The sequence below is a fragment of the Notothenia rossii genome (genome assembly GCF_949606895.1).
Source record: "Notothenia rossii genome assembly, chromosome: 6".
In the NCBI taxonomy this organism is placed as follows: domain Eukaryota; kingdom Metazoa; phylum Chordata; class Actinopteri; order Perciformes; family Nototheniidae; genus Notothenia; species Notothenia rossii.
The window spans coordinates 3,987,668-4,014,855 of record NC_136909.1 but is presented as its reverse complement, the minus strand read 5'-3'; the positions used below and the strand labels follow the sequence as shown (position 1 = coordinate 4,014,855).

At 40.3% G+C, this 27,188-nt stretch overlaps 1 protein-coding gene across 2 annotated transcripts in view; it reads left to right on the top strand.

Annotated features, from left to right (window-relative positions):
• Positions 1-12,260: 12,260 nt before the first annotated feature.
• LOC307044029 (uncharacterized protein) overlaps positions 12,261-27,188 on the top strand; it is a 29,113-nt gene continuing 14,185 nt past the window's right edge. The window contains exons 1-2 of one of the 2 annotated variants that reach the window (XM_079689046.1): positions 12,262-13,117; positions 22,147-23,618. In XM_079689046.1, coding sequence (XP_079545172.1) covers positions 12,865-13,117; positions 22,147-23,324 — 1,431 coding nt within the window. In that variant the 5' untranslated portion in view covers positions 12,262-12,864 and the 3' untranslated portion in view covers positions 23,325-23,618. Of the gene's footprint in view, positions 13,118-22,146; positions 23,619-27,188 lie in introns of those variants that run through there. The other variant, XM_079689048.1, reaches the window with a different exon arrangement.

The following is a 27,188-nucleotide window of genomic DNA, read 5'->3' as shown; positions in this document are numbered from 1 at the left end:
TGTGTGTGTGTGTGTGTGTGTGTGTGTGTGTGTGTGTGTGTGTGTGTGTGTGTGTGTGTGTGTGTGTGTGTGTGTGTGTGTGTGTGTGTGTGTGTGTGTGTGTGTGTGTGTGTGTGTGTGTGTGTGTGTGTGTGTGTGTGTGTGTGTGTGTGTGTGTGTGTGTGTGTGTGTGTGAGAAATAGCCCAATTGCTTTTACAATAAATAAACATTGAAAGTGTTTAATTGAATAGTAAAGGGGTTTAACGTTAGTGGCAGGTTGTGTGAGAGAGAATAAATAAGAGAGCCCAATATTTAAAAAAATTGTTATTCTTTTTCCCCGCATATTTTGCTTTCGCAACTTCCTGCAATTTCACCGCATAAAATCACATAAAAACCCCACATGTTTAATCGCATAATCAAGGAATTTAGCCCGTGTTTTTCTGGAGGGTCTTAATGCCGTTACATGTAATACGTTACTCCCTAAGCCTGATTTCACCCACCTGCAACCGATTCGCTAATAATCACAAATGTTCATTTCTTTGACCCCTTGACTCGACAACTTTCTTGTTTAATGATCGTTACACCTCCTCAGGACCAAGTTCCCGTGTCCTGCCTTTCACCTGCTGATCACCCACTGCTCATTTAAGGTGGACTGACCTTTACAATGGACCAGCTAGTCTTAGTACCTCAATGCAAACGTTTTGTAAAGTGATGCTAGACCAAAAACGTGCTGTTTGGTTGTGTGCTCTCTGCAGGACGGTGTCTGTACTCAAAGATTGTTTATGAAATGAGAGTTTTACTCTGTTTTTGTTGTCCAAATGACGCCAACAGAGCGATACGTCTGATAAAAGCTGTATCTTTTTAAGCAATTCACTCCCTTTTTGTAACACAACATTTGCTTCATTATGGCAATCAATTTCTAAAAGAAATAATGAATGTATAGACTCTTCCACTTCCACTCTCACTTCGGGTGTCTCAGCATTTTTACATATGTTCTATTTCTATTTTCAAGGTCATTTCCCTGCAGCTATGTTCTGCCATGTGTCTCTCTGGTGTCACAACTGTCCACCAGAGAGCGCTGCAGCTCCTGAGATGTAACACTGATGCTGCAGAAAGCTTTCTTACTGCTGTTGAATACATTCCAGTAAGTTCAAACATATTATTAATGCCACTATTCAAAGAAGATCTGTTTTTTTTATGCCACCCGTTATGCCATTTGAAATCAACACAGTGCCCTCTTCTTAAGGAATGAATGTCCCACGTGCTGTTTCCCTTTTGTGGAGATTTTATTTTGTGCTTATCTTAAGAAGCTGTTTCATCTCAGTATATTATTCTTAAAAAACTGTGCAATGGTTTTTGTTAACATTTTGTCTAGAGAAAATAACTTGTACTCTTTGATGCTGAAATGTGCTTTGCCTTAGTTTCAAGAAAATTAAAGTTATAAAGAAACAAACAGTCTGTGTGACGGGCTTCTTCCCTCTTAGTCTTCTTCCCCATTTATAAATAGATATCACGTCCACTTCATGACATCTACTGAACAATTTCATAACAGCTGTTTATATCCTAATGCAGTGGTGGTAGATAGTAACTAAGTACATTTACTCAGTTACTGAAACATTTTTAGGTCATTTACCTAAAAAGTATTTACTTTTCCTGCTACTTTATAATCAAATAGTTGTTCATGTATAATTATAGAGCTTTATTGGTCTCTATGAGAAATGTACAAGCTACCCGGCAGTATATAAAGGTACACTTGCTTCCTATTTATCAGAGGCAACATTTGAGCATTAAAGGATTATGATTTATAATTGTAAAGTATAACATAAGTTTTTCTGACACTTTTACTTTTACAAATATAAGTATCATTTGACGACTTAAGGACAAAGTATTCAGCACTTTAACTTAAATAAAAATAGTAATACCACAGTGTGTAGAAATGATCAACACAATACAAATAAGTCCAGCATTTCAATGTGATAACCACATGAATCCATCACTGATTATAATCAAAACGTATCATATATATTATTTTGAAATGGGTCGATCTGCATATTGAATACTTTTACTTTTGGAACTTTAACTATATTTTGATGATAATTGTCGTGGATATTTTAAACTCATCAATACTGTAAAGATGCACAATGAGAGTAATCAATAATAAACTGGTGAAAGCAAACAGCGTTGTCTTGTTGGTTATTTATTTGAAGCTTCAAAGGCAAAGGTCTCAGAGTATAGGATAGTCTGCAAGAGTGTGCGCAATAGTCACAGAATAGCAAAGCTTATATACAAGATAGGGCGGGTGCACTGGTTTGTGTAGCTAGGCGGAACGCCTCAGAAATCTGCTTTCACACGATGTCTCATATCGCTATTAGACACCTGTGTCCTTGAGCTGTAGCAAGTATAACGGTTATCGGAATATGGAAGTTCAAACTTTGTGTGAAGAGGAGTAGTTTCAACATAGTCTGCCAAATCAGCTCTGTGGCCTTGAAGCGCTTAAGAATAATAACCCTCATTAGAGTATGCAGAGAAAACAGCATATATCAAGAAATGGTACAGTAGTGTTAGATAGTGCTTTTAGAAGCATTTGGTTTTTACCATATAAGGTAACATAAGAAATTGCCACTACATAATACTTTTGTACTTTTACTTCAGTAACATCTTGAATGCAGCACTTTTACTGTAGCAGAGTATTCCTACACACTGGTACTTACTTACTCAAGTACAAGGTCTGAGTACTTTTACTTCTACTTTTACTCAAGTACAAGATCTGAGTACTTTTACTTCTACTTTTACTCAAGTACAAGATCAGAGTACTTATTCAACCTCTGCAGCTTACAATAAGTCAATCAACCACGAGGATGCAAACTCCAAACAGCACGAATCCTGCAAGAACATTAGCTTCAGATATGCCAAACATTTCGAATTGCTATACAGATATTTGATTTGTGTACCTGCGACCTGTTTAGCTTAATGATGTTTATTTATTTTCCCTTTTTCCTTTATGAGTATTTTCTTTTAATAGTTTTTTTGGAAAGAGTGGTTTTATTATTTATCCAGTAGTAGGCGGTAAGGCAACGTCCGGATGCCAATCGTTCTTAAAACCAAAAAGAAGAAATCCTTCCCGCTTTTATTTTGACGTCCTCAAACCGCACCGGAAGTGACGTTCCTTGCCAGCAGCCGGTTGGTTAGGATCGAGGAGGACGGACTGGAAGAAGGAAGTGTAGTCGGAGACACGTTGCAGAAAGCTCAGAGAGAATCGGAAAACTCGAAAACATACAGAAACTGTAGCATTGGAATGTTATTTTGGCGGATTCTCATAAACTGTACATTGACTGTATCATCATGTCAACCAGCTCAGATGGTAGCCAAAGAAACAATATGGAATGGAAGGCATCCAAAGCCGCAAAAAAGAAAAGGGCTTTGAGAGCTCAACAAGAGCGCAAAGTTGGTCGGGTGAAGTAGACAAGGCTAGCCTAAACAAAAAATTAAAAGTCAGTCAAAATGACAACCAAGCCACTTTGAATAAAGAACTAGAACATGAGTGGAAAGTTGTAATATAATTAAATTAGGATGGTGGGCATTACCACCCGATTAAACAGACAAAATCTATAGAGAGAGAAATTGGTAAAAAATCTAATTCGCCAAGTTTTTGAGCAACAAACGAGTTTTGATACAAGCAGCAGCAAGAAAAAAATACTTTAAATGACGTCACTCATTGGGGAAAAAATGAAGGCCCATATCTCAGGAGCAATGGCAATTTTGAGAGTCATATCCGGAGTGCCATTAAATATGTCTATGGATGATGTTAAAAAGGAGATTAAAGGAGGAAAAGTAATTGAGGCCAACAGACTTATGAGCAAACTAAATGGTACATTGAAGGAAACACTTTCAGTAGTTATTCAATTTGAGAAAACAATACCGAAGTCTGTGCAAATAGATTGCCAAAGTGACGCGTCCTAAAACCCGGAAATAAACTCCTTCTGGTTCCTTCGAGAAAAAGTAATGCAATTTCTCCATAGGATTTGGGAAAATAGCTTGAAATAAGGTCTGTGGTTGACACAAATTGAAGAGACGGATCATGTTTTGTTCAGCCGGATAATATCCACATGTCTACCCTACTTTTATAATGTCCCTCCATCTTCTCCCGCTTATCCGTGGTCGGGTCGCGGAGGTAGCAGTTCAAGCACAGAGCCCCAAACTTTCTTTTCCCTGGCCACATCAACCAGCTCTGACTGGGGGGTCCCAAGGCGCTCCCAGGCCAGTGAAGAGATATAATCCGTCCACCTGGTTCTAGGTCTACTCCTTGGTCTCTTCCCAGCTGGACGTGCCTGGAACACCTCCCTAGGGAGGCGCCCAGGTGGCATCCTAACTAGGTGCCCGAACCACCTCAACTGGCTCCTTTCGACGCGAAGGAGGAGCGGTTCAACTCCGAGTCCCTCCCAGATGACCGAACTTCTCACCTTATCCCTAAGGGAGACACCAGCCACCCTGCGGAGAAAACCCATCTCGGCCGCTTGTACCCACGATCTCGTTCTTTCGGTCATGACCCATCCTTCATGACCATAGGTGAGGGTAGGAACAAAAATGGCCCGGTAGACAGAGAGCTTTGCCTTCTGGCTCAGCTCCCTTTTCGTCACAACGGTGCGGTAAAGCGACTGCAGTACCGCTCCCGCTGCTCCGATCCTCCGGGCCATCGCACGCTCCATTGTTCCCTCACTCGAGAACAAGACCCCGAGATACTTGAACTCATTCACTTGGGGTAAGGACTCATTCCTTACTTGGAGTGGACAGTCCATTGGTTTCCTAGTGAGAACCATGGCCTCAGATTTGGAGGTGCTGATCCTCATCCCAGCCGCTTCACACTCGGTTGCGAAACGATCCAGTGAGTGCTGAAGGTCGCAGACCGATGAAGCCATCAGAACCACATCATCTGCAAAAAGCAGTGGTGTAATCCTTAGTCCACCGAACTGCAGACCCCCTCCCTCACGACTACGCCTCGAAATCCTATCCATGTACAGTATATTACAAACAGGATTGGTGACAAAGCGCAGCCCTGAGGCCAACCCTCACCGGAAATGGGTCCGACTTACTGCCGAGGACCCGGACACAGCTCTCGCTTTGGGAGTACAGAGATTGGATGGCCCTGAGTAGAGACCCCCTCACCCCATACTCCCGCAGCACCTCCCACAGTAACTCCCTGGGAACCCGGTCATACGCCTTCTCCAAGTCTACAAAACACATGTAGACCGGATAAGCGTACTCCCAGGCCCCCTCCAGGATCCTTGCTAGAGTAAAAAGCTGATCCGTCGTTCCACGATCAGGACGGAATCCGCATTGTTCCTCCTCAATCTGAGGTTCGACAATCGGCCTGACCCCCTTTCGAGTACCTTAGAGTAAACTTTTTTTTTTAATAATGTTCGAATCATAAATCTATTGATTAGATTTATGATTCGAAAAGACGGGTGGTGCCGTGATGGAATGATGAATGTAGCAGAGCTATTAAAGAGGGAAACAAGGCATTTAGGTCTTTAAAGAAAAACTTGTCACAAGACAATATTACGGATTATCAAAGAAAAAGGGCAGTAGCCCGTAAAACAATAAAATACACAAAGAAGACGTCATGGAGAGAGTTTTGTTCCATCATTGGAAGAGGAGTAAAGTTAGGGGATGTATGGTCTACGTTTAAACGGATGAATGGGGAAAGGAAGTCTGTTAAAATTCCCGCTTTGATTGAAGGGGATAAAGTGGCAGTCTCAAATGAAGAGAAGGCAGAATGTTTAGGTAGGGCATTTGCTGCGTTGCATAGTGGGGAACACCTTGATGACAAACATAGACAGCAAAAAGAGTGTGTATTAAGAGAAAATGAAAATGTGAGGGAAAAGAGACGGGATGATAATTCAGCTCTTGATGTAGACTTTTCCATAGCAGAACTTAAATTAGCTTTACAAGGTACAGGATACTCAGCACCAGGACAAGACCATCACAACATCACACTTGTGTAAATGGATGGAGAAGATGATAGTGCATAGACTATCACACGTCTTAGAACAAAGAGGGTTATTGAGTGGTTTTCGTAAAGGAAGATCCACAATAGATGCTTTGGTTAGAGTAAGCCTAACAATCAACATCAGCACCTCTGTTGTTTCCCCGACTCAGACTGCAAGGAATCTGGGTGTGGTCCTAGATAACAAACTGTCCTTCACTGCAAACATCGCTGCTACGACCCGCTGCTGCAGATACACGCTTTACAACATCAGGAGGATACGTCCCCTCCTGACCCAGAAAGAGACACAGATTCTGGTCCAGGCTCTCGTCATCTCACGCCTAGACTACTGCAACTCCCTCCTGGCTGGTCTACCTGCATGTGCCATCCGACCTCTGCAGCTCATCCAGAATGCAGCGGCTCGTCTGGTCTTCAACCTTCCCAAATTCTCCCACACCACACCGCTCCTCCGCTCCCTTCACTGGCTTCCAGTAACTGCTAGAATCCACTTCAAGACACTGGTACTTGCGTACCATGCTGCGAATGGATCTGACCCTTCCTACATCCAGGACATGGTTAAACCGTACACCCCAGCACGTGCACTCCGCTCTGCATCAGCCAAACAGCTCGCTGCACCCGCACTGCGAGGGGGACCCAAGTTCCCGTCAGCAAAAACTCGTGGGTTTGCTATCCTGGCTCCAAAATGGTGGAATGAGCTCCCCATTGAAATCAGGACAGCAGAAAGCCTACACATCTTCCGACGCAAACTGAAAACTCATCTCTTTAGACTCCACTTCCAGAGATAGAATTACTAACAAAGCACTTATATACTAATAAAGGGCTGGCTTTCTAAAGCCAGTTGAGTAGCACTTGAAATGTTTGGCTCTATGAAACCTGATGTACTTATATGATTCCGTTTTCTTAAAGGTTGTATCTTCCTGGTCGAATGCACTTATTGTAAGTCGCTTTGGATAAAAGCGTCAGCTAAATGCAATGGAATGTAATGTAATGTAAAGTAAGCAACGAGGTGGAAAAGAAAGTGAAAATGAAAGAGGTTATGGCAATAGTATATTTTGATATTGAAAAGGCTTACGACTCTATGTGGAGGGATGGGTTACTCATCAAATTAAGTGAAAAGGGTGTTGGAGGGAGAATGTATAACTGGATCATGGCTTTTTTATCAGACATGAAATTCAGAGTTCAAGTAGGGGCAGAGGTTTCGAAAGAGTTCAATATAGAAAATGGTATTCCCCAAGTGAGTTCAATCAGCCCGATATTATTTAACATTATGATAAATTACATATTCAGTCATTTGGACGGATGCATAAAATCTGCGCTGTATGCAGATGACGGGGCCATATGGATAAGGGGAAGAAATGTTCCATATGTGTTTGAGAAGATAGGCAAAGCTATAAAGAAAGTGGAGAAGTGGTCATACAACTGGGGTTTCAAGCTGTCAGCAAGCAAATCTTGCTACATGACATTTACAAATAAATGCAAGATGGAGACTGAGAAGCTTACATTATGGAAAGCCGATGAATGAGGTCAATGAATTTAAATATCTGGGGCTATGGTTAAATAGTAAATGTACATGGAAAACTCATATTAAACATTTGTAAACAAAATCTCCAAAAGTTCTGAACCTATTAAGAGTGGTGGCTGGATGTGACTGGGGGGCAGACAAACAGGCATTCGTTGACATCTATAGGGCAATTATGAGGACAACACTGGATTACGGGTGTTTAATATATGCAGCAGCAGCACAAACGTCATCACTAAAAATGGATAGATTACAATATAAAGCGTTACGGTTGTGTATAGGTGCAATTAAGTCAACCCCTATTAATGCAATACTAGTTGAAGCAGGAGAGACTCCATTGGGGCTAAGAAGAGAGAAAATTGCTCTTGCTTATTGGGTCAGGTTAAAAGGAAGTGGGGAAGAAAATATCACAAACAAAACACTACAGGATTGCTAGGAATATTCCAAGTTTCAGGGGCGTGGGTTTGGATGGACAAGTAAAGGAAAAATAAGGACATATGGCATGCATGATTCAGAGTTCTCACCATCAAATCCATGCAGTAGTGTACCCCCATGGCTTTTTCCAATAGTAAATATTGTAGAAAAGAAAAGAGAGTGGCAAATAAATGAAGTAGGATTCAAAACAAGTTTGTACCTCAGGAATAATTATCACAATTACCTCAAAATATACACAGATGGTACTAAGAACAAGGAAGAGTGTGTTGGAGTTGGTATATACATCCCAGGCTGTAAACTATCAATCTCAAAAAGAGCGTCTGATCAATTATCAGTGTACACAGCAGAAAAGCTGGCAGTAATAATAGGATTACAGTGAGTTGAAGAGGTCAGACCAGATAGGGTGGTGATATGCACAGATTCATTGTCCATATTAAAAAGCATACAGTCAACAACAACTGTCAGAAGACTTTCTCATATAACTTAATCATAGCCTGTTAAGACTTCACAGAGGCGGTATAGATCTGCAGTTCTGCTGGATGCCTGCACATGAGGGGGTGAAAGGGAACGAGTGTGCTGATAAATGAGCAAAAAGTGTACTACAAAAGGAAATAACATTACCAGTTCAACTTGGAAAAGGAGAAGGAAAAGCAGTAATTAAGAAAAAAGGGATGGAGATCTGGCAGAAAAGGTGGGAGAAAGACCAGAAAGGCAAAGAGTATCATAAAGTTCAAAAGACAATTACAATGATTATTTATAAAGAAAGAAACAGAAGGGAGGAAATCATGATAGCTAGACTCAGACTAAATCACACAGCATTGAATAGTACTCTGTGTGTCATGGGGAAAAGTGAAAAGTGTAGGAACTGTGGAGTTAAAGAAAATGTAGATCATATCTTATTACATTGTGACATCTATAAAGCTGAAAGAGAAAAACTAAAGGATAAAGTTATAGAGGCAGAGAGGGAGTGGAATGTGATTGGTGTTTTGGGGACAGAAGGAGAGGGAGTAAGAGCTACCAGAAAGGCATAATGTAACAGTAGGATGATTGTTTTGTTTTGTTTTATTTATTTTATGGTTTCTTATTTTTATTTTCGCTATTTTGTTTTATTAGAGATGGAATGACATGATAATACACACTGAATATGGAAAATGTGATGCAAAGGTTGAATGTTGTAACTGCGGAGGAGATCACAGTGCTGCGTTTGGAGGATGTGAAGTGCAGAGAGAGGCCAGAGAGGTGCAGAGAGTCAAGATTACAAACAAAGTTTCATACGCAGAAGCAGTAAAGAAAGTAAGGGGAACAGTAACAATCAATAAGACCCCTAGTGGAATGGAGCAGAGCATTACAATACAAATGGCAGGAACACACCAAAAAGTAATCTTCAAATCCAACCCCACAGCGCCACCTAGAGTAAAGAGGATGATGATGTTCTAGGAGTGAAAAAGGTGAATTTTGTGGTATTCATATAGAAAAGTGAGATGATCAAAGCCATTGTGGAGGCAGCTGGAAAATTCCTTGACATGAAAGATATTAAAGCAGATCAGATACATGCAATGCTAACTATAAATGGAGAAAATCAGGATGAGGGTTGGATCCTTAATCATGGTGCTGCACATACTACAGTGGAACGCAAGAAGCCTCATAGCTAATGGTCAAGAATTCAAGAAATATATATATGAGCTAGAGGTGGTCCCTGAGGTAATATGCGTGCAAGAAAACCTGGTTACGACCTCAATTAGACTTTGTCATTCCAGGATTTAGCTGTATAAGGCATGATAGAGCTAATAATCAAAATGGTGGAGAGCGTGCCACGTTTCTCAAAGATGGTGTGGTATATAGGGAGGTGCAATCTCCTGATGATATAGACTGTATTATAGTGGAAATCTGCAAACCTAGAAAACAAGATAACATTAGGATAATCAATTTATACATAGCAGGCGAAGGAAGCTTGGTGTGTTGATTTCAATGCACACAACAGTCTATGGGGCAGCAACCATACAGACAGTAACGGAAATATAGTGGAAGAAATGCTGGAGGAAAGAACACTAGTATGCCTTAATGATGGACATGGCACAAGAGTAGATGTACACAGGGGGAAAGTCTCATGCCTGGATCTGACATTAGTGTCAAACTGTTTGGTTCATACATGCAAATGGTTTGTTTTGAATAACTCCACAGTATGAAGTGACCATTATCCAGTGCTTACTAAAATGAATATAATGTATATATGCAGGAAGGAGGTGTAATAACCAGGTGGTGCTTTGCTAAAGCTGATTGGGGGAAATTTAGGATATGGTGTGAGGAGTCGGTACACCTGCTAACATCAGAGGGAAGCATAGAGGTCATTACAAGCCAAATAACGCAACATATACTAAATGCAGCAGAGAACAGTATACCCAAAACAACAATCAAGGGTAGGAAGAAAGTGGTGCCATGGTGGAATGAGGAATGGAGCAGGGCTATTAAAGAGCGAAATAATGCATTTAGAGAATTAAAGAAAAACATGACACAAAATAATGTTATAGAGTATCAAAGGAAAAGGGCATCTGCTCGAAGGACAATTAAATATACAAAAAAGAGAACATGGAGAGAATTGTGTTCTACCATTGGCAGAGGAGTAACATTAGGTGAAGCCTGGTCCATGTTTAAGTAGATGAGTGGGAAAAGGAAATCCATTACAATTCCAGCTTTGGTTGATGGGGAGAGGCTGGCAGTGACAGATAAAGAGAAGGCAGATATGTTAGGAAGGACACTTGCAGCAGTACATAGTGGGGAGCATCTCAGTGATATCCATAGGCAGCAAACACAGCAGTTACTAGCAGAGAATGAAAACGTGAAGGAGAAGAGACGGGATCATAGGTCAGCTCTGGATGTGGAATTTACAATGTCAGAACTCATAATAGCCTTACAAGGTACAGGATATACAGTCCCAGGACAAGATCAGCTATGCTATGTTTAGACAGTTACCTATAGAAACTATGACTTCACAGAGGCGGTACAGATCTGCAGTTCTGCTGGGTACCTCCACATGAGGGGGTGGAAGGGAACGAGTGTGCTGAGAAATTAGCAAAAAGTGCACTATAAAAGGAAATAGCATTACCAGTTCAACTTGGAGAAGGAGAAGGAAAAGCAGTAATTAACAAAAAGGGATGGAGATCTGGCAGAAAAGGTGGGAGAAAGACCAGAAAGGCAAAAAGTATCATAAAGTTCAAAAGACAATTACAATTAATATTTATAAAGAAAGAAACAGAAGGGAGGAAATCATGATAGCTAGACTCAGACTAAATCACACAGCATTGAATGGTAGGGGAGAGTGGGGTATGTTGAGCCATTTTTTAGTTATGCTGTCCTCTAAGCAAGGATAAATGACACATAGTAAAAATGAAAACACACACCTATAATTCAGGATGTCTCCTAGCAATGGCAATGATAATAATTAATATTTGATCAAGGGCAGTGAAAATATTACTTCTTTAAAAAAAAAAGTCTTGTGGCTCAACTTGCCCCAGTGTAGGGGTAAGTTGATCCAGGTCAGGGGGTAAATTGAACCACGGTTCAAACCTGGGCATACCTGTTCAAACCTGGGCATACCTACAACAAATCTTAAAGGTAACTATAAATAATAAATAACAAACCAAATACAAGCTTAGTTTTTCAAATATTTTTAATATACATTTCGATTGAATTGATTTGCATTTTATTTAACATGTTAAAAGGAAAAGTAATCATACAAATGGTGATACAATTTCATACATCTTACCAATCAAACACAGGGTAAATTCAACTTTAAATGTAGCCTACAATAAGCTCTTATTATCAACTTGGCCTACTTTCATTAATTTCTCCATTGAAAAACTGGCTCAACTTACCCCAACGCCCATGGTTCACTTTACCCCATCGCCAACATTTTAGAAAAAATAGCCTAGCATTACAATTCAGAGTCATCTTTAGCTTAATGATTCACATGGTTTAATACACTGCCAACACATCAACATATACAATATATGTGTTTAAACCTGGATATTTTTTTTTTGACATGACAGCCGATATAGCTGACATCTAGAAAATGTATTTTGACAAGCAAAAAACGTTTTTTTGTAAAAATGAGTATCTCTCTTTCACAGGCAATGAGAAATGGGTGGAGCTTGCACAATTTCTGGTCACTTGATTACAACTATAAGGCGTTGCCTGGTTACAGGGGGTGGTTCAATTTACGCACTGGCTCAACTTACCCCCTTCTCCCCTACTCTGTATGTCATGGGGGAAAGTGACAGTGACAAGTGTGGGAACTGTGGAGTTAAAGAAGATGTAGATCATATCTTATTACATTGTGACATCTATAAAGCTGAAAGAGAAAAACTAAAAGATACAGTTTTAGAGGCAGAGAGGGAGTGGATTATGGTTGGTGTTTTGGGAACAAAACGAGAGGGAGTAAGAGCTACCAGGAAGGCACTGTTTACCTTTCTGAGGGAATCTGGGGTAGGAAAAATAATTTAACATTAGGTCAGGAAAGAACATAGATTTTTATTTTTGTTTTATTTATTTTATGTTTTTGTTGATTTATTTATTTATTTGTATTAGATCATAGGTTAAAGAGTTGGAATGATATGATGATTCATACTCATGTACAGTAGGTGGCGGTATGCAACTAAAAGTAATTTGCGATCTGCCATTAAACAAGAGAAGAAGAAGCTCTTTCTAACCTGGATCGAGGAGGCCTCTCGTCGCTACGGTTCTCTCTCTCTGTGTTCCCGATAAAGTGTGTGTGAGCTCCAGCACTACTGATCCACCATCTGTGTGGCTGGATAAACCTCTGAATGGACTCTGTGCTCTTTTTTCCGGAGCGTTTACCTCGGACTATAGGAGCTAGCTTAGCATGCTAGCTGGAAACACGTTAGCAACACTAGTCAGATTGAGAGTTTGATGGAGAGAGAAACGGTGTGTTTAACGGAGTTTGCAGGAAAAGGTGATCTAGTAAACATGAGTAAAGTCCAAATGCTGCTGTCGTTGAAGAAGCAGCGACTCACTGCTGCTGCTGAAGAAGAGATATTTGCTCTGTTTGAACAAACGATAGTAGAGCTCGAGGAGGAGCTGTCTCTTTCCAAAGAGGAGAACAAGAGACTCCAGAAACTACTGGACGCTGTTTTACAGCCTCAGCTTCGGATACACAGAGCAGGTCTGTTCGCTTTACTCTTCATTCACACTTTAAACTTTTCAGTAACACTTTATTATCACATTAATAACACTTTAGACTCTGTATTCTGTATTGTATGGTCACCAACCTTTTTTAGGATGAGGACTACTTTCAAAAGTGAGCTACTTTTACTCCTCTTTTTTTTGTTGTTGTATATATTTAGCACATTTTAACAATATGATATGCTTACCTTTAACCTTTGTGTGCTGTTTAAGAAAATGTATTCAATTTAATTATGTTAACCTGCTTTGTTTGGGGGGGGGCTCACATCCTCTAGGGGGGTCTTCACCTCCTCTAGAGGGGGCCTAACCTCCTCTTGTGGACTGGATACAGCTCTCAACACTCATATTAAAGGGGGCTGTATACTTTTCAATAATCCAAAAATCTTTAGAATGTGATCACAACCAATAACAAATCATTTAACTTGTTTATTCTTATCTTATGTTACCTAGTTAGCATTCTTTCTTTTTATTTATGCATATTTTACTAATCACTCTTCTTTTAAACTGTTTTTTGTTTTTTTTACCATCCTATAGTACACATTGGAATGACTTCTTACTTTATCTATTAAATAGATAAAGGTGTGCTCTCTCTAGCTCTCTCACTCGCTCTCCCACCCTCCCTAGCTCTCTCGCTCTCTCTGTCTCGCTCGCTCACAGAGGCTGTGTGCTCCTCCGTGGCGATGACGGCTTGCGTTGAAAAACATGTCCCCCCTGTCCCCAGTGGAGATTACGCCATGCGTGTGTGTGCGTCAAGTGGAATAGATATAAAGTGGGGCAACAAAGTATTTAGTCAGCCACCAATTGTGCAAGTTATCCCACTTAAAAAGATGAGAGGCCTGTAATTTTCATCCTAGGTATACCTCAACTATGAGAGACAAAATGAGAAGAAAAAAAATTCAGGAAATCACATTGTCTGATTTTTAAAGAATTTATTTGCAAATTATGGTGGAAAATAAGTATTTGGTCAATAACAAACAAACAAGATTTCTGGCTCTCACAGACCTTTAAGAGCCTTCTCTGTCCTCCACTTGTTAACTGTATTAATGGCACCTGTTTGAACTCGTTACTATGAGAGACAAAATGAGAAAAAGAAATCCAGAAAATCACATTAAATAATCTATTTGCAAATTATGGTGGAAAATAAGTATTTGGTCAATAACAAAAGTTCATCTCAATACTTTGTTATATACCCTTTGTTGGCACTGACAGAGGTCAAACGTTTTCTGTAAGTCTGCACAAGGTTTTCACTGTTGCTGGTATTTTGGCCCATTCCTCCATGCAGATCTCCTCTAGAGCAGTGATGTTTTGGGGCTGTCGCTGGGCAACACAGACTTTCAACTCCCTCCAAAGATTTTCTATGGGGTTGAGATCTGGAGACTGGCTAGGCCCCTCCAGGACCTTGAAATGCTTCTTACGAAGCCACTCCTTCGTTGCCCGGGCGGTGTGTTTGGGATCATTGTCATGCTGAAAGACCCAGCCACGTTTCATCTTCAATGCCCTTGCTGATGGAAGGAGGTTGTCACTCAAAATCTCACGATGCATGGCCCCATTCATTCTTTCCTTTACACGGATCAGTCGTCCTGGTCCCTTTGCAGAACAACAGCCCCAAAGCATGATGTTCCCCCCCCCATGTTTCACAGTAGGTGTTCTTTGGATGCAACTCAGCATTCTTTCTCCTCCAAACACGTCTAGTTGAGTTTTTACCAAAACGTTCTATTTTGGTTTCATCTGACCATATGACATTCTCCCAATCCTCTTCTGGATCATCTAAATGCTCTCTAGCAAACTTCAGACGGGCCTGGACATGTACTGGCTTAAGCAGGGGGACACGTCTGGCACTGCAGGATTTGAGTCCCTGGCGGCGTAGCGTGTTACTGATGGTAGCCTTTGTTACTTTGGTCCCAGCTCTCTGCAGGTCATTGACTAGGTCCCCCCGTGTGGTTCTGGGATCTTTGCTCACCGTTCTTGTGATCATTTTGACCCCACGGGGTGAGATCTTGCGTGGAGCCCCAGATCGAGGGAGATTATCAGTGGTCTTGTATGTCTTCCATTTTCTAATAATTGCTCCCACAGTTGATTTCTTCACACCAAGCTGCTTACCTATTGCAGATTCAGTCTTCCCAGCCTGGTGCAGGTCTACAATTTATTTTCTGGTGTCCTTTGACAGCTCTTTGGTCTTGGCCATAGTGGAGTTTGGAGTGTGACTGTTTGAGGTTGTGGACAGGTGTCTTTTATACTGATAACGAGTTCAAACAGGTGCCATTAATACAGTTAACGAGTGGAGGACAGAGAAGGCTCTTAAAGGTCTGTGAGAGCCAGAAATCTTGTTTGTTTGTTATTGACCAAATACTTATTTTCCACCATAATTTGCAAATAAATTCTTTAAAAATCAGACAATGTGATTTCCTGAATTTTTTTTCTTCTCATTTTGTCTCTCATAGTTGAGGTATACCTAGGATGAAAATTACAGGCCTCTCATCTTTTTAAGTGGGAGAACTTGCACAATTGGTGGCTGACTAAATACTTTGTTGCCCCCCACTTTTTTGCCCCACTGTATATGCAAGTAAAACTCTGCCCCTCATGTGCAGTATAGGCTGGCATGACTAAGGCTGTTCAATGGGTGTGGTATCTTACGTTGTGTTATTATTACATGTTATTGCATTTGTCCAGCAGGGGGCAAACTCACTCTTGGTATTAAAAGAACCTGTTGTACATGCTCCCACGAGGAAGTCCCAGCAGCATGTTACCGAAGTAAAACCAGTTAACTTACTCCTATGATGTGAACATACAATTATTGATCACAAGATACAACAATGGGACTGGTGTGTTGTGTAGAATCTGCCAGAAGGAAAATCACGGTCAAACTACTTATGAAGCGGGGAGGTGCCACATTACTTTTCTTCCCGACTGCAACGCTGGTCCCGCAAATCTCAAAAGAACGTGATTGGTCGATATTCATTGTGGGGGTGGGGGGAGGAGGGGTGTTGGATAGATATAGAGTTGTACTAAGTAGATAGAGTTCGCTATGATTTAGGTCTTGTTTATGCATAGGGTTGATTCTTTTGATTACAAAAAAAACACGCTTAACTAACATCCTGAGATTCCACAGATTTTAGAAATATAAATATCATCCCTGAGTGATTAGAACTCGCGACAGGGGAAGAAAATGCAGACAACTCACAACGTAGCTTTAGGTAGCAAAACACGGAGATATGCTCACCTTTTAGCTGTTATTCTGATCAAAAGTTGTGTTCAATGGCATTAAAACGAGAAAAAACGTGGCTGAAGGTTAATCCATAGGTTAATCCAATGTGTCTGTCACTTTGAAAAAATTATTGATAATCCATAATTCAATTTGTATGCAAAAATCGGAGAATAAATATTGGCTGCTAATGGCAGACACCAGAGGTTAGCGCAGCTTCTGGTTTTTGCTACACGTCACTCTCACTCCTTATTTGGTAACCTGTGTGTGTGTGTGGAACTTTCCCTCGATTCCATTGGCTTTCGCGGTTAAAAAGAGATGTCAATCATCAAAATCGACCAAAGGGGGCCAGAGATAGGTCAAATCCACCCAAATGACCCCGGAAGTGTTTGTTTTTGTACTAAATCTCTCTAAAAAGGTCAAATTTCACTTGTTTTGCATCAATCTTGATACAGGGTACTTTTTATATGTTGGTTTTCACTATAAGTAATGTGTTCTTTTTGGACGAACACAATCATTTAAATAATTTACTTTAAAATAAAAATAAATCTATATTGATTCTGACTTTTCTACATCCAACTCACAGGTTTATCATTGCTTTGAGAAAAAAGATTATTAATTTTGCAGTTATGGTCATTTGTTCTGGGAATGTCATTTTCGAGCCTGAGACTTGAAAAACAGGCTCGGGGCTTAACAGGTTAATGTGTATTAATGTGTTTATTAATGTTTATTAATGTGTTTCAGCTGCATTTACCGACCGCTGCAGTGCTGCTCTTCCACGGGAGTTTATTCTCCCGTTTGTTCCGGGTTAGCTCACACGGCAGCGGCCTCTGTAAAGTATTCACAGGCTGTTTCTCAATGTCGAGTATACCTGCTGCAGAGCCACTATTTCAAGTATAGTAAGTCATCGAGTGGCGCCGAATGCTGGGCATTTAACATGCATTTAAACAGTCCTTCGGCGCCACTCGATGACGTAGTATACTTGAAATAGTGGCTCTGCAGCAGGTCTACTCGACATTGAGAAACGGCCACTGTCTGACTGTCACACAAGCCTTATTCACGCAGTCCCCTCTGAACAGTGGATGTTAAGATTGTCTGCTCCTTGAGCTCTGTGATCATTTATGTGGGCTCTAATCTGAGGTGTTTTAATTTGCGGGTTCTGAGGCTGGTAACTCTGATGTACAGGTGCATCTCAATACATTTGAAAGTTTTGGAAAAGTTAATTTATTTAATTAATTCAATTCATGAAGTGAAAGTCATGTATTACATGGATTCATTACACCCAAAGTGAAATATTTCAAGGCTTTATTTGTTTTAATCTTGATGATTACGGCTTGCAGCTAATGAAAACCCCAAAATCAGTATCTCAGAACATTTGAATATTTCATAAGACCAATACAAAAATAAAGTATTTTTAATACAGAAATGTCTCCCTTCTGAAAAGTATGTTCATGTGTATGCACTCAGTACTTGGTTGGGCCTCTTTTTGCATGAATTACTGCATCAATGCAGCGTGGCATGGAGGCGATCAGCCTGTGGCTCTGCTGAGGTGTGATGGAAGTCCAGGGTGCTTTGATAGCGGCCTTCAGCTCGTCTGCATTGTTGGCTCTCGTGTCTCTTATCTTCCTTTTGACAATACCCCATATATTCTCTATAGGGTTCAGGTCAGGCCAGTTTGCAGGCCAATCAAGGACAGTAATTCCATGGTCACTAAACCAGGTCTTAGTACTTTTGGCAGTGTGGGCAGGTGCCAAGTCCTGCTGGAAAATGAAATCAGCATCTCCATAAAGCTTGTCAGAAGAAGTAAGCATTAAGTGCTCTAAAATGTCTTGGTAGACTGCGTTGACTTTGGACTTGAGAAAACACAGTGGACCAACACCAGCAGATGACATGGCTCCCCAAATCATCACTGACTGTCGAAACTTCACACTGAAAAGCAACATGAATTGTGTGCCTCTCCACTCTTCCCCCAGACTCTGGGACCTTGATTTCCAAATAAAATGCAACATTTACTTTCATCTGAAAAGAGGACTTTGGACCACTGAGCAATAGACCATTTATTTTTCTCCTTAGCCAAGGTAAGACACTTCTGACGTTGTGTCTGGTTCAGGAGTGGCTTGGCACGAGGAAGGCTCAGTTGTAGCCCACGTCCTGGATATGTCTTTGTGGTGATGCGTAGTGGCCCTTGATGCACTTACTCGAGCCTCAGTCCACTCCTTGTGAAGCTCCCCCAAATGTTTGAATGGCCTTTGCTTGACAATCCTCCTAGGTCTGCGGTTATCCCTGTTGCTTGTGCACCTTTTCCTACCACACTTTTTCCTTCCACTCAACTTTCTATGAATATGCTTGGATACAGCACTCTGTGAACAGCCAGCTTTTACATTACATTACATTGCATTTAGCTGACGCTTTTATCCAAAGCGACTTACAATAAGTGCATTCAACCAGGAAGATACAAACTTGAAGAAAACAGAATCATATAAGTACATCAGTTTTCATAGAGCCCAAACATTTTAAGTGCTATTCAACTGGCTTTAGATAAGCCAGTCCTTTTATTATTATATAAGTGCTTTGTTAATAATTCTATCTCTGGAAGTGGAGTCTAAAGAGATGAGTTTTCAGTCTACGCCGGAAGATGTGTAGGCTTTCTGCTGTCCTGATTTCAATGGGGAGCTCATTCAACCATTTTGGAGCCAGGATAGCAAACCCACGTGTTTTTGCTGATGGGAACTTGGGTCCCCCCTCGCAGTGCGGGTGCAGCGAGCTGTTTGGCTGATGCAGAGTGGAGTGCACATGCTGGGGTGTACAGTTTAACCATGTCCTGGATGTAGGAAGGGCCAGATCCATTCACAGCATGGTACGCAAGTACCATTGTCTTGAAGTGGATTCTAGCAGTTACCGGAAACCAGTGAAGTGAGCGGAGGAGCGGCGTGGTGTGGGAAAATGTTGGAAGGTTGAAGACCAGACAAGCCGCTGCATTCTGGATGAGCTTCTTTAGCAATGACCTTTTGAGGCTTACACTCCTTGTGGAGGGTGTCAATGACTGTCTTCTGGATAACTGTCAGGTCAGCAGTCTTCCTCATGATTGTGAAGCCTTCTGAACCAGATTGAGAGACCATGTAAAGGCTCAGGAAACCTTAGCTAATTAGAGTGTGACACCGTGAGTCTACAATATTGAACTTTTTCACAATATTCAAATTTTCAAAGATACTGATTTTGGGGGTTTTCATTAGCTGTAAACCATAACAATCAAGATTGAAACAAATAAAGCCTTGAAATAGTTCACTGTGTGTAATGAACCCATATCATATATGAGTTTCACTTTTTGAATTGAATTAATTTTCCACGATATTCTAATTCATTGAGATGCACCTGTATTTATCCTCTGTAGCAGATGTAACTCCTGCTCTTCCTTTCCGGGGGGGGGTCCTCATGAGAGCCAGTTTCATCATAGCATTCAATATTTTTTGCGACTGCACTTGTGCAAGGCTGTGGCTCAGTGGATAGCGCGCTGAACTTTGAATCAGGGGGTAGCACGTTCGAGTCCCACTGCAGTCAGCATGTCGTTGTGTCCCTAAATTGCTCCTGTGGGTATTGCCCACAGTACTGAATGTATGTAAGTCGCTTTGGATAAAAGCGTCTAACAAGTGAAATGTAATGTAATGTAATGCACTTGAGGATACATTCAAAGTTCTTGACATTTTCCGGATCGACTGGCCTTCATTTCTTAAGGCCCCAAGCCTGTTTTTCAGGTCTCAGGCTCGAAAATGACATTCCCAGAACAAATGACCATATCTTCCCTTTTAAAAGGGGAAAATTAATAATCTTTTTTCTCAAAGTAATGATTAACCTGTGAGTTGGATGTAGAAAAGTCAGAATCAATATAGATGTTTTTTATTTAAAAAGAATTCAGATTGGACATAATAAACAACTGTAAGTTATAGTGTCCGTCCAAAAATTCCTTTTTACTTATACATATAAGTACCCTGTATAAAGATTGATGCAAAACAAGTGACATTTGACCTTTTTTAGAGAGGTTTAGCAAAAAAAAAACACTTCTGGGGTCATTTGGGTGGATTTGACCTATCTCTGGCCCCCCTTTGTCGATTTTGATGATTGACATCTCTTTTTAACCGCTAGAGCCAATAGAATCAAGGGAAAGTTCCACATACACACACAGGTTACAAAATAAGGAGTGAGAGTGACGTGTAACAAAAGCCGGAAGCTGCGCTAACCTCTGGTGGCTACCATTACCAGCTAATTTTTCTTCTCCGATTTTTGCATAAAAATTGAATTATGGATTATCAATAATTTTTTCAAAGTGACAGACAAATTGTATTAACCTATGGATTAACCTTCAGGCGCGTTTTTTCTCGTTTTAATGCCATTGAACAGGACCTTTGATCAGAATAACAGCTAAGCATATCTCCGTGTTTTGTTACCTAAAGCTACGTTGTGTGTTGTCTGTATTTGCTTCCCCTGTCACGAGTTCTGATCTCGGACTCTCAGGATGTTATCTGAGCTTGTTTGTGCAGATCCAATAAGTATATCGATCGGTATAGCTAGAGTTCTGTGCTAACGGCCTTAAGATCTTTTCGTACAGGGCTAATTCAGATGCTCATTGTTAGCCTTGTGTTTTTTGCAACAAAAAAAAAAAAATCATCACTTAGCTGAGTTTCTTCCCGTTACGTGGATATAAAACATTCATAGTTTATTCAATCTTAAGAAGCCCTCAGACACTGTTGCTTGCAGATGTTGTGGTTTCGGCCCCTTCGGCGGGTCCGTGGGGCTTAAGAGGTTAAAGTGATGATGGACGGTCGTTTCTCTTTACTGAGTTGAGTGGTTCTTGCCATAATATGGATTACAACAGCAGTCAAATAGGGCTTTCCATTGTGCACTAACTCTACCTCAAACACATTAAGAAGGCAAGTCATTCCACACATTGACTCTTGACAAGGCTCACGTGTTAATTGAAAACCATTCCAGGTGTCTACCTCATGAAGCTGACTGAGAGAAGCCAAGAGGATGCAAAGCTGCCATCAAGGCAAAAGGGGACTACTTTGGAGAATCTAAAATAAAAATCATATTCTCGATTTTTGTACTTTTTTGTTAACTAGATAATTCCATATGTGTTCTTTCATAGTTTTGATGTCTTCAGTATTAATATACAAAGTAGGAACAAGTTAAAATAAAGAAAAACCATTGAATGAGAAGGTGTGTCCAAACTTTTGACTGGTACTGTGTATAAAAAAACATACATATTTTAATATTTTGCAGGTTCCCTCATCTATAATCATTTATACAAGTGCAACTTTGAACATGTACAGCAGTAAAATGCAACATACAAAAATAATCAAGAAACATCATAAATTAAACTCTGACAGGGAACATTTTACTGCACCATCATTACTGTTACATAAGAAGGTGCTGTAAAAATGTTCTGATGATACTTGCATACTTTTACTTAAATAAGGTTTGAATGCAGGATTTTAATTTGTAACAGAGTATTTTCATTCTATACTGTAGGCGTAGTGTATCTGTGAACGATCCCAAATACAATTCATTGTTTACATTGCAGCAAGTGCTAAACCAGAAGAAAAAAAACTTTTTCATTTTTAACTGGAAGTGGGAAGGGGCTGGGCTATATAAGGTGAATTGAGCCAACACAAATACAGGAATAAGATAGATAATATAAAAACAAAGGCATTCATTAGGGCTGCAAAATGTCTCCCATTTTAATGGTGATTAGCTTTTTAAATGCTAATACTTACAGTTTTTTCTGACTGTGTGTTTCCTGTTTCCTGCAGACATCCAGCTGCTGGTGGTGGTTAAAGAAGAGGTTCTCCCTGACCAGCAGGAGTGGAGCTCCAGTCTTTACCAGGAGGACCCAGAGCCCCCCCCACACATTAAGCAGGAACAGGAGGAACTCAGGATCAGTCAGGAGGGAGAGCAGCTTCAGGAGCTGGAGGAGGCTGATATCACCAAGTCCACTTTCACTCCTGACCCTGTGAAGAGTGAATATGATGAAGAGAAACCTCAGCCCTCACAGCCTCATCAAAGACAAACTGAACACATGGAAACAGAAGCTGATGGAGATGACTGTCGAGGACCAGAACCAGCCAGGAACTCAGATCCAGAGAGCAGTTTTCAACCAAAGACTGAGGACGACACTGGAGACTCTTCTGAACCTGAAACTGGAGACTTTTATGAACCTGACACTGGAGACTCTTCTGAAAATGACACTGGAGACTCTTCTGAACCTGACACTGAAGACAGTGCTGATTGGAAGGAGACCAGAGAACCTGCGTCAGGCTCAAATTCACTGAAAAATAGACAAGAATCTTTCAGTGATCCACGACGTAGTGCTGGAAAGAAACCATTCAGCTGCTCAGTCTGTAAGAAAGCTTTTTCACAGAGTGGAAATTTAAAGGCACACATGATAATCCACACAGGAGAGAAACGACACAGCTGCTCAGTCTGTAAGAAAGCTTTTACACACAATAGAAATGTAAAGGAACACATGAGAATCCACACAGGAGAGAAACCATTCAACTGCTCAATTTGTGAGAAATCTTTTTCACAGAGTGGACATATAAAGGCACACATGAGAATCCACACAGGAGAGAAACCATACAGCTGTTCGGTTTGTGATAAATCTTTTGCAGCGAAAAGAAATGTAAATGGACACATGAGACTCCACACAGGAGAGAAACCACACAGCTGCTCAGTCTGCAAGAAAGCTTTTTCACAGAGTGGACATTTAAAGGAACACATGAGAGTCCACACAGGAGAGGAAATATACAGCTGCAATTTTTGTGACAAAAGATTTAAATGGCGTAGTAATTTAAAAAGACACAAGTGTGTTGATCCGCAGTCCTCGTGGCTTAAAGAAATTCAAACTGAGGATAACGGAGAGGCAGAGCCTCCAATCAGCAGCTCAGCTGAACACATGGAAACAGAAGCTGATGGAGAGGAGAATCAATAAGTCTGATGACAGTTCACACTAGGGGTTGACCTATTATCGACCTGGCCGATTATCGAGGCCGATATTCTGCATTTTACAGATGATCTGTATCTGCATTTTCTTTATCCAATTGCCGTTAAACTTTGGCTCTGATGCGGCCGTTTCTCTGGCTGCAGTCACCACTCTGTGTTCACGAGCAATGTCCCGCACACAGCGCTATCTGATAGGCTATTACTGAAGTGTCAATCAACATTGAAGATTTTCCGGGCTGAAAAAAAATTGTTCTCAAAAAAAAGTTAAAAACCATCATTTGAAAATAATGTGTGTGTGTGTGTGTGTGTGTGTGTGTGTGTGTGTGTGTGTGTGTGTGTGTGTGTGTGTGTGTGTGTGTGTGTGTGTGTGTGTGTGTGTGTGTGTGTGTGTGTGTGTGTGTGTGTGTGTGTGTGTGTGTGTGTGTGTGTGTGTGTGTGTGTGTGTGTGTGTGTGTGTGTGTGTGTGTGTGTGTGTGTGTGTGTGTGTGTGTGTGTGTGTGTGGAGCCATTTTGAGAGAGAGAGAGAGACAGACTTCTGGTGCTAGCGAGCTACGCTAATGGATATAAGGAGTTTTTTCAACAACGAAGTGGAGGAGAGTCCTCTCCTGTCAGACTGAGAGACTCAGTGAGCTAAAGGACTACTATAATACTAAATTACAGTAAAACAAGAATAAAGTTTAAAAGGGTGATTTGTAAAATATCCATAAAGAAAAAGTAAATCTGTTTAGATTTCTATTTCAAATGGGTGTTGAGAGATCTATCCATAGATCTCTTAATTTTGCTCTCAAAGTGCACCAGATTGATGCTTTTAACTTCAATATTTAAAAATAAATCTTCCCGGGGGAGCTTTCCCCCGGAACCCCCTATGTGATGTCCACACACCACCTATAAAAATAGCACTTTACCCCTGCTTACACTTATATGCCGTGAGCTGATTATCGAGCATTCATTGTAACAGTCATGGGTACACTGTGTGTGCGCGTGGGGATTGTTGCAGTAGAAAATTCCACTGTAGCGACCGGTACATTAATCGGAAACCCTAAATGTTTGAGCACCCTCTATGAAACGTCAAGCTACCCCACAGCACCCCCAAAAGAAATCTCTGGCGCCGCCACTGAGCCTGAATTGTGTTAGGGGGGCCCGACTTTTTTTTTTCTCCTTTGGGGGGGCCTGAAAGAAAAATGTTGAGAACCACTGCAGTAAGTTCATACATATTATTAATTCCACTATTCAAAGAAGATCTGTTTGTTTTATCGCACCCGTTATGCCATTTTAAATCAACACAGTGCCCTTTTCTTAAGGAATGAACGTCCCACATGCTGTTTCCCTTTGTGGACATTTTATTTTGTGCTTATCTTAAGAATAAGCTGTTTGATTTCTTAAGCTTTTGATTTCAGTATATTATTCTTAAAACTGTGCAATGTTTTTTGTTGACATTTTGTCTAGAGAAAATAACTTGTACTCTTTGATGCTGAAATGTGCTTTGCCTTAGTTTCAAGAAAATGAAAGGTATAAAAAAAAAACTGTGTGTGTGTGACGGGCTTCTTCCCTCTTTGTATTCTTCCCCATTTATAAATATATATCACGTGCACTTCATGACACCTACTGAACAATTTCATAACAGCTGCTTATATCCTAAAGCAGTGGTGGTGGATAGTAACTAAGTACATTTACTCAGTTACTGAACCATTTTTAGGTCATTTACTTGAGTATTTACTTTTCCTGCTACTTTATACTTATAATCAAATAGTTGTTCATGTATAATTATAGAGCTTTATTGGTCCCTATGAGAAATGTACAAGCTACCCTGCAGTATATAAAGGTACACTTGCTTCCTATTTATCAGAGGCAACATTTGAGCATTAAAGGATTCAGATTTATAGTTTTAAAATATAACATACATTTTTCTGAATATTACGTTTTTCAGGTACTTTTACTTTTACAAATATAAGTATCATTTGATGACTTAAGGACAAAGTATTCAGCACTTTAACTTAAATAAAAATAGTAATACCACAGTGTGTAGAAATGATCAACACAATACAAATAAGTCCAGCATTTAAATGTGATAAACACATGAATGCATCACTGATTATAATCAAAACATATAACATATATTATTCTGAAATGGGTCGATCTGCATATTGAGTACTTTTACTTTTGGAACTTTAATTATATTTTGATGCCATTACTTTTGTACTTTTACTTCAGTAACATCTTGAATGCAGGACTTTTACTGTAAAGGAGTATTCCTACACTCTGGTACTTCTACTTTTACTGGAGTACAAGATCTGAGTATTTCTACTTTTACTCAAGTACAAGGTCTGAGTACGTCTACTTTTGTTACTTCTACTTTTACTCAAGTACAAGATCTGAGTACTTTTACTTAATGCAATTAAGTCAACCCCTATTAATGCAATACTAGTTGAAGCAGGAGAGACTCAATTGGAGCTAATAAGAGATACAATTGCTCTTGCTTATTGGGTCAGGTTAAAAGGAAGTGGGGAAGAAAATATTACAAACAAAACACTACAGGATTGCTGGGAATATTCCAAGTTCCAGGGGCGTGGATTTGTAAAGGAAAAATAAGGACATATGGCATGCATGATTCAGAGTTCTCACCATCAAATCCATGCAGTAGTGTACCCCCATGGCTTTTTCCAATAGTAAATATTGTAGAAAAGAAAAGAGTGGCAAATAAATGAAGTAGGATTCAAAACAAGTATGTACCTCAGGAATAATTATCACAATTACCTCAAAATATACACAGATGGTACTAAGAACAAGGAAGAGTGTGTTGGAGTTGGTATATACATCCCAGACTGTAAACTATCAATCTCAAAAAGAGCGTCTGATCAATGATCAGTGTATACAGCAGAAATGCTGGCAGTAATAATAGGATTACAGTGGGTTGAAGAGGTCAGACCAGATAGGGTGGTGATATGCACAGATTCATTGTCCATATACAAAAGCATACAGTCAACAACAACTGTCAGAGAAGACATTCTCATATAACTTAATCATAGCCTGTTAAGACTTCACAGAGGCGGTACAGATCTTCAGTTCTGCTGGGTGCCTGCACATGAGGGAGTGGAAGGGAACGAGTGTGCATGAGGGGGTGAAAGGGAACGAGTGTGCTGATAAATTAGCAAAAAGTGTACTACGAAAGGAAATAACATTACCAGTTCAACTTGGAAAAGGAGAAGGAAAAGCAGTAATTAAGAACAAGGGATGGAGATCTGGCAGAAAAGGTGGGAGAAAGACCAGAAAGGCAAAGAGTATCATAAAATTCAAAAGACAATCACAATTAATATTTATAAAGAAAGAAACAGAAGGGAGGAAATCATGATAGTTAGACTCAGACTAAATCACAGAGCATTGAATGGTACGCTGTATGTCATGGGGAAAAGTGACTCTGGAGTTAAAGAACATGTAGATCATATCTTATTACATTGTGACACCTGAGAAAAACTAAAGGATAACGTTTTAGAGGCAGAGAGGGAGTGGAGTGTGGTTGGAACAGAGAGGGTTTCTGAGTAATTGAGTGGTTTTCATAAAGGAAGATCCACAATAGATGCTTTGTTAAGAGTAAGCAACGAGGCTTTTTGATCAGACATGAAATTCAAAGTTCAAGTAGGGGCAAAGCTTTCAAAAGAGTTCAGTATACAACATGATCAGTTCAATCAGCCAAATATTATTTAACATTATGATAAATGACATATTCAGTTATTTGGACGGATGCATAAAATATGCGCTGTATGCAGATGACGGGGCCATATGGATAAAGGGTAAGAAATGTTCCACATGTGTTTGAGAAGATATGCAAAGCTATTAAGAAAGTGGAGAAGTGGTC